The sequence below is a fragment of the Rana temporaria genome, chromosome 3 (genome assembly GCF_905171775.1).
Source record: "Rana temporaria chromosome 3, aRanTem1.1, whole genome shotgun sequence".
Lineage (NCBI taxonomy): Eukaryota > Metazoa > Chordata > Amphibia > Anura > Ranidae > Rana > Rana temporaria.
In genome coordinates this window covers 137,929,450-137,943,347 of record NC_053491.1, presented here as the reverse complement: position 1 = coordinate 137,943,347, position 13,898 = coordinate 137,929,450, and the positions used below count along the sequence as shown (strand labels likewise).

The following is a 13,898-nucleotide window of genomic DNA, read 5'->3' as shown; positions in this document are numbered from 1 at the left end:
TACATCCTGGGTGTGGACTTCATCAGTGGGTCTCAGCTCTTTTTTGTTTCTTTGTTTCCATGTTGCAGATTTTTCCTCACTTCCTGTCTGGCAAAATATTGTCCCTAGAATAGAAAATGGGGGAAATCTCTCAAACTGAGTCTTGGATGGCAATAAAGCCTGATATGGGTTCTTGCCATAATAACTATATACAGTGAGGAAAATAAGTATTTGAACACCCTGCTATTTTGCAAGTTCTCCCACTTGGAAATCATGGAGGGGTCTGAAATTGTTATCGTAGGTGCATGTCCACTGTGAGAGACATAATCAAAAAAAAAAAATCCAGAAATCACAATGTATGATTTTTTTAACTATTTATTTGTATGATACAGCTGCAAATAAGTATTTGAACACCTGAGAAAATCAATGTTAATATTTGGTACAGTAGCCTTTGTTTGCAATTACAGAGGTCAAACGTTTCTTGTAGTTTTTCACCAGGTTTGCACACACTGGAGGAGGGATTTTGGCCCACTCCTCCACACAGATCTTCTCTAGATCAGTCAGGTTTCTGAGCTGTCGCTGAGAAACACAGAGTTTGAGCTCCCTCCAAAGATTCTCTATTGGGTTTAGGTCTGGAGACTGGCTAGGCCACGTCAGAACCTTGATATGCTTCTTACAGAGCCACTCCTTGGTTATCCTGGCTGTGTGCTTCGGGTCATTGTCATGTTGGAAGACCCAGCCTCGACCCATCTTCAAAGCTCTAACTGAGGGAAGGAGGTTGTTGCCCAAAATCTCGCAATACATGGCCCCGGTCATCCTCTCCTTAATACAGTGCAGTCGCCCTGTCCCATGTACAGAAAAACACCCCCAAAGCATGATGCTACCACCCCCATGCTTCACAGTAGGGATGGTGTTCTTGGGATGGTACTCATCATTCTTCTTCCTCCAAACACAGTTAGTGGAATTATGACCAAAAAGTTATATTTTGGTCTCATCTGACCACATGACTTTCTCCCATGACTCCTATGGATCATCCAAATGGTCATTGGCAAACTTAAGACGGGCCTTGACATGTGCTGGTTTAAGCAGGGGAACCTTCTGTGCCATGCATGATTTCAAACCATGACGTCTTAGTGTATTACCAACAGTAACCTTGGAAACGGTGGTCCCAGCTCTTTTCAGGTCATTGACCAGCTCCTCCCGTGTAGTCCTGGGCTGATTTCTCACCTTTCTTAGGATCATTGAGACCCCACGAGGTGAGATTTTGCATGGAGCCCCAGTCCGAGGGAGATTGACAGTCATGTTTAGCTTCTTCCATTTTCTAATGATTGCTCCAACAGTGGACCTTTTTTCACCAAGCTGCTTGGCAATTTCCCCGTAGCCCTTTCCAGCCTTGTGGAGGTGTACAATTTTGTCTCTAGTGTCTTTGGACAGCTCTTTGGTCTTGGCCATGTTAGTAGTTGGATTCTTACTGATTGTATGGGGTGGAGAGGTGTCTTTATGCAGCTAATGACCTCAAACATGTGCATCTAATTTAGGATAATAAATGGAGTGGAGGTGGACATTTTAAAGGCAGACTAACAGGTCTTTGAGGGTCAGAATTCTAGCTGATAGACAGGTGTTCAAATACTTATTTGCAGCTGTATCATACAAATAAATAGTTAAAAAATCATAAATTGTGATTTCTGGATTTTTTTTTTTGATTATGTCTCTCACAGTGGACATGCACCTATGATGACAATTTCAGACCCCTCCATGATTTCCAAGTGGGAGAACTTGCAAAATAGCAGGGTGTTCAAATACTTATTTTCCTCACTGTACATAAAGGTAAAAACCCCATGTCACCCCTGAATGCTAAACCCTGAATATAAGTGACAGTTAGTCATCCTAGTGCTGAAACTACAGTGTGTGTGTGTGTGTGTGTATATATATATATATAGTTTCAGCACCACAGAGAGCTTATGCTGGCAGATTTGCCTTCAGGGTAAATACAATCTTTACTTCTGTTGTAAAATTGAGATTCAGTGGTTATGTGCCACTTGCTGCATTCTACTGGTGCACATTCATCCTACTGTAAATAGGGTAAATTGAACTGTGGAATATCAAACTCAGTTGAACAAATTTCTGTAAAGGATTCATTGGGGTAAATCCTTCATAAATAGACCCCTATGTGTATGCAGGTCCATTCATTGATCAGGAAAGTTCAGAATTGTGTAGTTAGTCTTGAGAAATATGAGATTTGTTTTTGGTAATTTTTTTTCAAAAAAACTCATCAGGTGCCTCCTATACAGTATTCCTATAATCCTACCTTGACAGGTCCTGTTTAAAATATATTTTTAGAAAACTAGACTCTTGATATTGGATAAGTTATTGTCTTATATTCTTATTCTTGTATGTGATTCATTTAAAATATGTTTGTATGTCAAAAACAGGCAAATCTAGCACTTTTTGTAGGTGACTTTATTGTGTGTGTGTGTGTGTGTGTGTGTGTGTACATTTGTGCTCATAAGTTTACATACCCTGGCAAAATGTATAACTTCTTGGGCATTTATCAGAGAGTATGAATGATAGCGCACCAACATTTCTTTCACTCATGGTTAGTGTTTGGCTAAAGCCATTTATTATCAATCAACTGTGTTTACTCTTTTTAAATCATAATGGCAACAGAAACTATCCAAATGACCTTGATCTGATCAAAGGTTTACATACCCCAGTTCTTAATACTGTGTATTGCCCCATTTAACATCAATGTCAGCTTGAAGTCTTTTGTGGAATTTTTAGATGAGGCTCTTTATCTTGATGGTAAAGCTGCCCATTTCTCTTGGCAAAATGCATCCAGTTCCTGTCAATTCTTGGGCTGACTTGCATAAACTGCACGTTGGAGATCTCCCCAGAGTGGCTCAATGATATTGAGGTCAGGAGACTGAGATGGCCACTCCAGAACCTTCACTTTATTCTGCTGTAGCTAATGACATATCGACTTGGCCTTGTGTTTTGGATCATTGTCATGTTAAAATGTCCAAGTACATCCCATGCACAGCTTTCTGGCTGATGAATGCAAATGTTCCTCCAGTATTTTTTGATAACATACTGCATTCATCTTGCCAATAATTTTGATCAAATTTCCTGTGCCTTTGTAGCTCACACATCCCCAAAACATCAGCGATCCACCTCTGTACCTTTCATCATAGGCCTTGTTGACTCCTTTCCAAAAGTAGCGTTTATGGTTGTGGCCAAAAAGCTCAATTTTGGTCTCATCACTCCAAATGACTTTGTACCAGAAGGTTTGAGGCTTGTCTCTGTGCTGTTTGGTGTATTGTAAGTGGAATACTTTGTGGCCTTTGCGTAGTAATGGCTTTCTTCTGGGGACTCGACCATGCAGCCCATATTTCTTCAAGTGCCTCCTTGTGCATCTTAAAACAGCCACACCACATGTTTTCAGAGAGTCCTGTATTTCACCTGAAGGTTTTTGTGAGTTTTTCTTTGCATCCCAAACAATTTTCCTGGCAGTTGTGGCTGATATTTTAGTTGGTCTACCTGACCGTGGTTTGGTTTTAACAGAACCCCTAATTTTTCACTTCTTGATTAGAGTTTGAACACTGCTGATTGGCATTCTCAATTCCTTGGATATTTTTTTATATTACCTTTCCTGTTTTATACAGTTCAACTACCTTTTCCCACAGATCCTTTTGACTATTCTTTTGCTTTCCCCATGACTCAGAATCCAGAAAATCAGTGCAGCACTGGATGAAAGATGCAAGGGTCTGTCAGGAGTCCAGAAATTCATTGACCTTTTATAAACTTTTGATCATGGTCTTTTGGGTAGTTTCTGTTGCCATTATGATTTAAAAAGAGTAAACACAATTAATTGATAATAAATGGCTTCAGCCAAACACTAACCATGAGTAAAATGTTTTTGTGCTATCATTCATATTCTCTGAAAAATGGCCAAGAAATGGCCAAGAAATCATAAATGCTGTGTAAACTTATGAGCACAACTGTAATGAAATGGACTTTGGGAAAAAAAGTTTGCCTACCTATACACCAGCGACTGCTGTCCTCTTCAAAGTAGTCCCCTTGTGAAGCGACACACTCTTCTATGGCTGTTTCTGTGCCGGAATTCATTTTCTGGAACATTGAACAGTATCTATGTTGCAGCACTGGATGTCCAGAATGTCATCAAATCTGTGCCTTTTTAAGGCATATTTTTAATTTTAGAAACAGACAACAGTCAGGAAAATAAGGTGGTTGATCAAATTTCGGGGTCGATTTCTGGGCCAGGAACTTGCAAACATTTAATACATCATGTGTAGGAGCATTGTAACGGTGGAAAATCCACTTGTAAGGCAGAGTTCCAGGCATTTCCTCCAAACAGATTCCTGTAACCCAGGCATGTCCAAAGTCCGGCCTGCGGGCCAATTGCGGCCCGCGTTCCAGTTTAATGTGGCCCCCCTTGTGATTTGGATATATATCTTTTGTGGCCCCCAGAGGGGGCTGGACGAGCTCCGTCAGATTATATACAGGAGAATCTCCTGTTTACTCGGCTGCATCTGTATTAGGGAGTCCTGTCTCCTGGGCTGCCATTGGACGACTGTTCTGTCTATAATTGGAGGCGGGACTTTGTATTAAAGAGGCCGCCATGTAAACAGGAGATTCTCACGTCCAAGAAGAAGCTACGCCACAGAGCACGGCGAAACGCGTCGACGTCACAATCCGACGCCCGCTACGTCTACCCCGGCGTTAAGCCGGCTGATGGGAGAACGAAGGAGCCGGCTTTTGAAAACAGCATACAAGCCGAGGAGGCGCTTTGCAGCAGACAGGCCGTCTGCACTAAGCACACACGCCACTCAGCGTGCATCGTGCAGCCTCTCCAACAACTCGTAGAGAAAAACCATTTTGTGGAACTACCGCAACCAGCGCATCAAGGTCCTCAGCGATCACGCGGATCAACCGAACATCACTGGTAAACTTGCTACCACATTACCCTAGATGCCGTTATCAACTAGATAAACAACAAATACAGGTCGGTAATTTTACTTATACAAGATCGGATGATCAAAGACCCAATTGTATTCATGTCTTGGCAAAAAATGGGAATGTAAAGCAAGCAGTACAATTGTTCTGGAACTACAACATATGTTACGATCAGCAGCTCCTGACGGTGCCTGGTTTCTGTTGCCATTAAACCTTACTAGACATACTACGAAATTTCCTGAATGTAACTACAAGTGAATTCATAAAAACCAGTACTAACCATATAGTGATCTGCATATTACTAACAACTGATCAGTGCCTTGTAAATTTCATTTTATTGATTTCAACGGATGTTCAGAGCAATACCTAAATCCTAAAAATGTATTTGATTGATCAATCAGTATTGACACTATCTAGACACTCTGAACCAACTGCACTATTAATGCATCACTAGTTTGATTTGCATGATACTAAATAGCCCGAATTTTTGAAAATCAATCAGTATAATTCCATTCTCTTGGATCATCAACATTTATGGACTTCCATTTAAATTTATTATTATTATTTTTATTTTCTTTTTCAATCAATCCCGGGTTTTGACAACACACGGTATATTCCACACCTTTCCCTCCCCCCATCTCCCAAGTACCAGGTTCACCCACCAGGCAGTGCATCAATTTGACACTACAGTGTTAAAGACGTGGTGAGACTTTTGGTTTCCCACATATGGTCACCTAACACATAGTCCCCACGATATATGATCGGGACTTAGAAATTATCATGCCCACATGATGCACGTCACTGATGTGTGAACTTCCAGCGCGCGTAGACGGGCGCCGTTATTTGTAGTCCCAGTAAGTCTTGTTAGTCTTGTTATATGTGTTAAGGAACTTTTTTAAACTAGATGGTTTTTACATCTGATTACCTTTCAAATTGCACCAAATTTGTGCTAAATAAACTCCTTTTGATACATTTCAAATCAAGCTCTTTGGTCATTTACTGCTACTAATAGTAACCCTCCTACCTAAACTCTACAGTCTTTTCTTAGACTATTCCCTATCCCCCAACTTATCCATTTCATCAATTTATTTATCTCCTGTATGTAATCTGTTGGCGCTCGTCCTGTCCTCTCCGAGGTTGCAGATGGGCAACGATCAGGCTGCACTGATGGCAATGTTTAGGCTGCATTCAGAGGCTGCATTCATCACACATGTGAGGCTGCATTGATGGGCACTAACCCTTATTTTGCTTCCCAGTTCTTTATTTATTTAAAACACATTTTTTCCTCAAACTTCCCTCAAAGTGAAGGTGCGTGTTATACACCGATAAATACGGTATATCCAAATAATACGCCCAAGCTCACCATAGTCTTGAGCAGCACTCTGGGATTCGCTGGGGCCACAAAACATATCTATCGCCACAAAGACAAGGGAATTCTTGTTGGGCAGTGTATTAGTGCTCGGATGAACACACTTAAACCGAATTTTAATGGTTCAAAGAATGTCAGGCAAAATGGTCGGCCCACACGCACGTTCACTTCATCAAATCTGGCCCTCTCTGAAAAAGGTTTGGACACCCCTGCTGTAACCTCTTCATAATTTTCATAGTAACATTGTTGGTTCACCAATTTACTATGTCTTATGAACACATAATGAACTATTCCATAATGAACTGATCAAAAAACACAACTTTCTTTGGGTGAGGTGAATTCTTTGTTTTTCGCTGTATGCACTAGCATTTTGTTTCCAGATCATACTGCCTGTATATCTCAGCATTGGGGACACCGTTGATCCTGACCAAATCTCCAACACCATTTGCAGAAATGCAGCCCCAAACTTGCAGGGAACCTCAGTGGGGTCCTCAATGCTAAGAACTATAGGCAGATACTTATCTATCATGCTATACCATTAGGAAGAGGTGTGATTGACTCCAAATTTATTCTGCTGCAGTACAACGACCCCAAACATACAACCAACATCATTAAGAACTATCTTCAGCATAAAGAAGAACAATGAGTACTGGAAGTGATGGTTTGATATATGACAAATCCTTCTAGTTGCCGTGCAGCCACATCCATGGGCGTGGTGAGACATTGCCTGCTGTTTTGTTGTTCATCTTCACCTCAGAGCTCTGGGTTACATATTTTCCTATGCTCATTATACATGTGAACTTTGTAAGTGCAATATTTGAAGATTTTACAATAAATGGACTGTGGTTTTAGACATTATTGCACTAGTGGAGCTTTCTTTTATCTCCCCGCTATGTTGGTATGCTACACCTTGATTGCACCAGTTGGAGATTGGCGTATTGATGTTATTAACCCTACATGGGTAACAGCTCTGCTGCCAAACACGCGAGTGTGAGCCAACTACCTTTGGTGAGTTTATTACTGATGGTGAGAGGTGCTCGTTACACTCAAGGTGTTGTGTGAAGATCTCATCACTCTTTGGAGGATCGCCTAAACTACTTTTTTTTTTTATCCAACAAAAGTTTCTTTATTGATGAAAAAGGTGGTGTACAGCTTTTGACAACGATACATTGATCAACATGACCATACAAACAGCCATCAAAAACATAATACAACAGTGTTATTGTTACTACAATGTCACCACTTCTACTACCCTCAAATTTCTATACTGGGCTACTCACCCCACATTCAGTCCCAACAACCTGTCCATGACCAGGTCCATCGGGGAAAGCCCCGGCGTATCCAGCCACGGAGCCCAAAGATTCTCATATTTACGTGTACTCCCCTGTGTTGGTAGATAATTTTCTCCATACGTAGCATATCTCCTATCCTACCAATCCATTCCCTCGAGGTCGGAGGGCTCTCCGATTTCCAGTACACCATAATCAACTTTCTAGCCTGAAATAGCACTCTATGAACAGCCTCCCTTGTGTACACCTCTATCACATACTCCTCCAATACACCCAATAGACACACCCTGGGGTCCATAGGTATAGATACCTTAAACACCGAGTTGACAGTACTCACCACCTCGGCCCAGTATTTATGTAGTTTGGGGCATCTCCACAGGAGGTGGATAAGATCCCCATGGTCACGCTTACATCTAGTGCAAGTATCCTCAGTCTGCACCCCCATTAACTGCAATCTATGTGGTGTATAGTATACCTTCAAGATGATATAATTGGGTGAGCCGCTGGGCCACATTCAGTGAACAAATGCTTACCCCCTGAAATATCTCTTCCCACTGTTCTCCATCAATTTGGCCCACGTCCCTCTCCCATCTTTTCCTCACCAGTATGGGATACTGCCCCAAGAAGTTCTGCAATAGGATGGCATGGGATTGAGAAATAAATCTCTTCGAAGACACAGCATCCCCAATGAGGCTAAATACCGGGGTTGGCGACAAATGCCACTCTGAGGACCTACTTTGAGCCCTTACCGCCTGCTGGAGCTGCAGGTACTGAAAGAGCATTGAGGACGGAAGTCCATATTCCATCCGCAAATCAGCGAATGGTCTAAGCCTTCTATGTTTGATATGTGTAATCCCATTTTGTTTCCACCGCCTAAACTACTTAGGCATCTTTTTGCATCATTTGTGTGACTTTTTCATGGACTTTCATTCACAGATTAAAATTTTCTACACCATTTTTTCTGGGGTTTACTTTGATAGCCACAAGAGATTCACATTTTAATTTTGTGATGATGACGTTGTTATTTCAATGAATTTCCCTGGCATTTAGTGCTGCTGTTCACTTTTAGTTTTCAGTGATTACCGTATTTATTGCGGTATAGCACGCTCCCGCGTATACCGCGCACCCCTAAAGTTGCCCCCGAAATTCCTGTAAAAAAAAATGTTATATGATTTTATTACTTACAGTTTTGGTGTCTTCCCAGCGTCCATCGTCTGGTCCGGCGTCCGTCTGCGGCCTCGGTGGTGTCCTCCCGGCTTCTCCAGCGCGCGCCTCAAGTCGAGTCCCCGCTTCCCGCGCTCAGTTCGAATGCCTCCGCCGACATATACGGAGTGCAGTACACTCGGGTACATTCTGCAAGGCTCGGCTTCGCTCGCGCTCACGCTCTGTGACATTTATGTGTGAGCACGAGCGAAGCCGAGCCTAGCAGAATGTACCCGAGTGTATTGCACTCGGTATATGTCGGCGCAGGAATTCAAACTGAGCGCGGGAAGCGGCTATCGGCGTATATCGCGCACCCACGATTTTCCCCTTATTTTAAGGGGAAAAAAGTGTGCGATATACGCCGATAAATACGGTATGTTTACCATTCATTTATGTTATAAGCAGCTGCTTTTTAGTTTTTTTCCTGTAGTATCTAATTTTGTCTTGCTTCCTCATTTTTTGTTTTCTCACTTTTTATTTTTGGCGCAATGGTGAATAAGTGTTTTAAGTTTATTTAAATCACTTGTTTTTCACATCTGCCTAAAAGTTTTGCACAGTAACATAAAAAAAAGTTTGGTGAGAGACGATTTGCGCTTTTCAGTCTGTTACAGCATGACGAATGTGCTATCTCCATTACGAACGCTACTTTTAACGAAGGTGCGTTCCCGTCTCATACTTTATTTTGAGCATGCGTGGGTTTCTACGCATACACACGAACGTGTTTCTCGTCGTAAACCAGCCCAACGAGAAACACGACGAGGAAATTGAGACTCCCGGCGAGAAAAAGAGAGCATGTTCTCTTTTTTTCTCGTCGAGATCCACAACAGTTTTCTCGACCAAAAACATACACATGACCGTTTTTCTTGGCAAAAATGCTCTGCCAGCATTTTTATTGATGTATTTTGCCAAGGAAAACGGTCGTGCGTATGAGGCCTTCCTGGCCAATCAGGACCCGTTTCCCGATTGGCCGAGAGGAGAAGCAATCTTATTGGCCTGAAAAAAGGAAAAGGAATATTCCTGTGCTGCCTGTATTAATAGGGATAAAGATACTAGTTGCAGCCATAACCCCAAACATGTATGGAATAAAAATCAATGAGTGGTGTTGCGCTCTAGGTATTAACGAAAATAATAATAGTGGGTATACAATAAAGCACATATGGAATAAATCCTAAACGTACAGTACTAGAGAATAGCCACTATAGATGAATAAATATAAATTCAGGTGATAAAAGTGACAAAGGCGAAATACAATTTTCAGATAAGCGAATAGTAAAGTCATAAAAAAATTCCACATAAATAATTCTTCAGATAAATATTAAAGTGCTACTAGTATAGAACAAGTCCTCATAAGAGTGAACTAGAGCCGTGAAGTGCTGCTCCAAATGACACTCTGTGCAGATCCCAAAGATGTGTGACTTGGTGATTAGTTTCTTCAGTGCAATTACACCTCTGTGTAAGGTGGTCCCTTACCTTACAGTCGTAAGATAACAGCGTGAGAAAGTAGAAAGATGACCAAGGTATCTCCTCTGTGTAACTCAGCGATAGTAATAAAAGAGGAGCTCTAGGTCCAATGCGGTGTATAGAGGATAAAGAAAAGAATGGGGGCCAGTATATTGAAACTGGATACGTTTATTAAAAAAGCAGCCAATATAGTACTCACATTAAAAGTATACAAACAAAACACAGCACCACGAGCAGCAAGCTCGCAACCTGATGTAGACGCGTAGCATCCCGTCTACTTGTGTAATGTGAAAATCTAGAAAGGATACAGTCTTCTTACTGATATCCCAAGTGAGTTTGATATTTCTATCATTGATATTAAGTCTTTCAAGAAAATATACCAGTTGATTCTATTCACCTTTACACAAGATAAAGATATCATCAATATATATCGTTTAAAAATGACAAGTTCTGTAGGTGTATTTGAGATAAGTTTTGTCTTCCCACTGGGTCATGAACAGCCCTACTACACTGGGGGCAAATTTTGCTCCCATAGCGACAGTTTTTTGAAAGTAGTACTCATGATTATACCAGAAGTAGCTGTTCTTTAAGCAAAAATCAAAACATTTAACAAGGTACTTTCTTTGGATATAGGGTAACGTGGTATGTGTTCTTACATGCTTGATGTTGGAATATTACAGTATATAGCGAGGAGAAATTGTGGCCATAATCCAGGGATGTTCTTCTTTGGGCATTACTTCCAAAATCTGTATAATTTGTTTAGTGTCTCTCAGGTAAGCTCTTGTGTTCTGTACGGCTGGCTGTAGGTATATATTGACCGATCCTAGCGGTCAGGGAATCAATCCCATTTACTATCGGTCTTGAAGGGGGATTGGACTTGTCTTTATGAATCTTGGGTAGCGAATTCTATTGGCCTAGGAGGAGGAGGGAGAAGAAGGGAGGAGATGCACGGCCGCCGTGATGCCGAGGAGGAGACGCAGGGGAAGCCGTCGCCCAGCTCTGCCTGCCCCATAGATGGGGTAAGTGTGGGGCTGGTGACCTGACCAACCGACCCACCGGGGGGGCTAAAAATATACCATCAGCCGCCACTTGTGTAAAGGCAGCGTTTAATTGATTCCATATGCTATTGTCATTGGTTTGGCATACTTGATACAGTATTTATATTACAGAAGATAATTCAAAACATAATATAAATTGCATGAGGTACATTACAGCATTTATCATCTGACATACGACATGTAGTATGGAGGAAAAAACAGACTGATACGATCCAGATTGCAATGCATAAATGTTACATTTATTAAAACGGGATAGCATGAAAATATAAAGAATGACCTTTTTACTGTAATTTCACAGTATACAGGAATCAGAAATGCAACTGCTACAAGATGCTAAGCGATTCACAAATCAACTTGAACAACAGCAACATGAGCTGCAAAAAGTTGATCAGTTTCCTGAGAGCTCCAACACAGAAGTATCCAGGATGAGGCAGCAATTGCTGAAATATAACAACGATTTGCATGAAGCAGAGGACAGAGAATATCGTCTGCAATTTAAACTTGACTGGTAAATGAGCTTGAGTGAAAGCATATTTTTTCATTCTTTATTTTGCTTTTAAATATTTTAACATAGAAGTTGGCAAGATATTGACACAGTGATCACCATTCACAAAATAGGGGAGACATCGCTATAATGGTACAGTAAGTCATAAAGCATCCTACCATAGCGATAAACATCTTACATCTGTTTTTTCAATAACCAACTCTCCTTACTAGCTTTAGCCTAGAAAAAAAAAGAGTCAGGGATAGAGTGGCAACATTATTTAGACATAGTCATCTGTTTAATTGTGGAAAGGCTTCCAAATGTGTCGACATCATAAAGGTCTTTGTGCAGTTTGAAAGTAGGATGCATTCAGAATGTAAAATATGGAAGTTTCAAAGAAAGATTAGGTGAGAAAATGCTCCGGGAGAAGGTAAGAAAAAGTGTGTGTAAGGGGTACTAGTTTTTGTAAAATCTCAGCAGAAAATGAGTATTAATTGCTTGGGGAAACAGAGACTGGTTTGCAATGTCCTATCAACCTATAATGCAAATCTCTTATGGGGTTTAAATTGGGGAATGGTATTCTGAAGTAATTGTGTAATCCAATAAAACCAAGTTTTACCGATATTTTTTCCCTTTTTTTTGTTTGAGAAAGCCAAGAAACCAAATCCATTGTTTTGATTTCATTAATTTTGGAAAGCCATACACTAATTGGTGAGGGAGTTGTCTGTTTCCAGTATAATGGGATATAGGCTTTCACAGTGTTCAGGAAGTGTATCAAGAGACACTTAAATCATAAATTATAATCACCCAACTCAGTGATAGACATACAATACCCCAAAAATATGAATTCAATGTGCAATATTACTGCAGCATTCAATTCAATATACCCAAAATATGTAGCACAATATAACAATAAGAAAGGGTGTGAGATTGAGGAAGAAGGCCACAAGGTCATCGCCTAGATCAGTGGTTCTCAACCTGGGGGTCGGGACCCCCTCGGGGGTCAAATGATGATTTGCCAGGGGTCACCAAATCCTGGGCTGTTCCTAAACCCTGCACCACTCTCCCAGCCTTCTTGCATCTGCCCAGCATTGCTGTCTCTGGAGCCGGTGGCCACCCAGCTGGGCTGTTCCTGGAGCCCACGGCCGCCCACTCAGCCTCTTTGCAGCCGCCTATTCAGTTTACGGCATGCCTGGGGGGCAGAGTCTAGAGGTCAGCTGACTGGTGAGGATTGTGAGGTGGGAGGGGCTGGAGGAGACCCTATCTCCTGATTTCAGCATAGGTGTCACTGCTACGAGACACCACAAAGTCGGAGACTCACTGGGTAACACTACCTGTGATTATAGTTGCCATTAAAAGTCCCCACTACAGTTCTCAGATCAGCAGATGACCTTGATCAAGAGCACCTAAGTTGGCTCATCAGAACATCCCCCAGCATTGCCACTCATCCCATTCCCCCTCCACCAAGGAGTAAGAGAAGGAGGAATACAAATAGAGAATTCATGGAAGAGAGAGGAAAAGAGGGGGAGGAAGAAAGAAAAAGGGAGAGAAAGAATAAGAGAAAAAAAACAAGAAAGACGGCTAGAGAGAGGGACGCGGGAAAAAATAAGAAATTCGGATAGCGAGAGATAAAGGGGAAAGAAAGGAGAACAAAGAGAAAAAGTGATGGATCCTAAAATCTACCATATGAGGTTTTAATACTGTACGAGTGGAGAGGACTCAGGGAGCGTTACATTTACATGGGTTAGGGGCGCAAATTACTTGTCTTGCCTTGGGTGCTGACAACACACACTACGAAAATAATTTTACTGCTAGGGGGTCCCCCAAACTTGGGAAATTTTATCAAGGGGTCACGGAACTAAAAGGTTGAGAACCACTGGCCTAGATGGACATTAATAATTTTGAAGGAGATTTTCTTCACCTAATTCCAAAACTGCATAAGGTAGCATGTAAATACAGTATGTATCAGTGGCGTAACTAGAACCTTCTGGGCCCCGATGCAAGAAACCATGAAGGGCCCCCCTGACCCCTGGACAGGGCTCTTTTCTCTGAGCCCGTTGGCGGAACAGGACCCGGTTGCA

At 41.6% G+C, this 13,898-nt stretch overlaps 1 protein-coding gene across 2 annotated transcripts in view; it reads left to right on the top strand.

The window, feature by feature from the left end:
• CCDC146 (coiled-coil domain containing 146) overlaps positions 1–13,898 on the top strand; it is a 150,147-nt gene that overhangs the window by 61,240 nt on the left and 75,009 nt on the right. For both annotated transcript variants that reach the window (XM_040343470.1, XM_040343471.1), the window contains exon 4: positions 11,632–11,841. In XM_040343470.1, the coding sequence (XP_040199404.1) occupies positions 11,632–11,841 (210 nt within the window). The remainder of the gene's footprint in view (positions 1–11,631; positions 11,842–13,898) is intronic.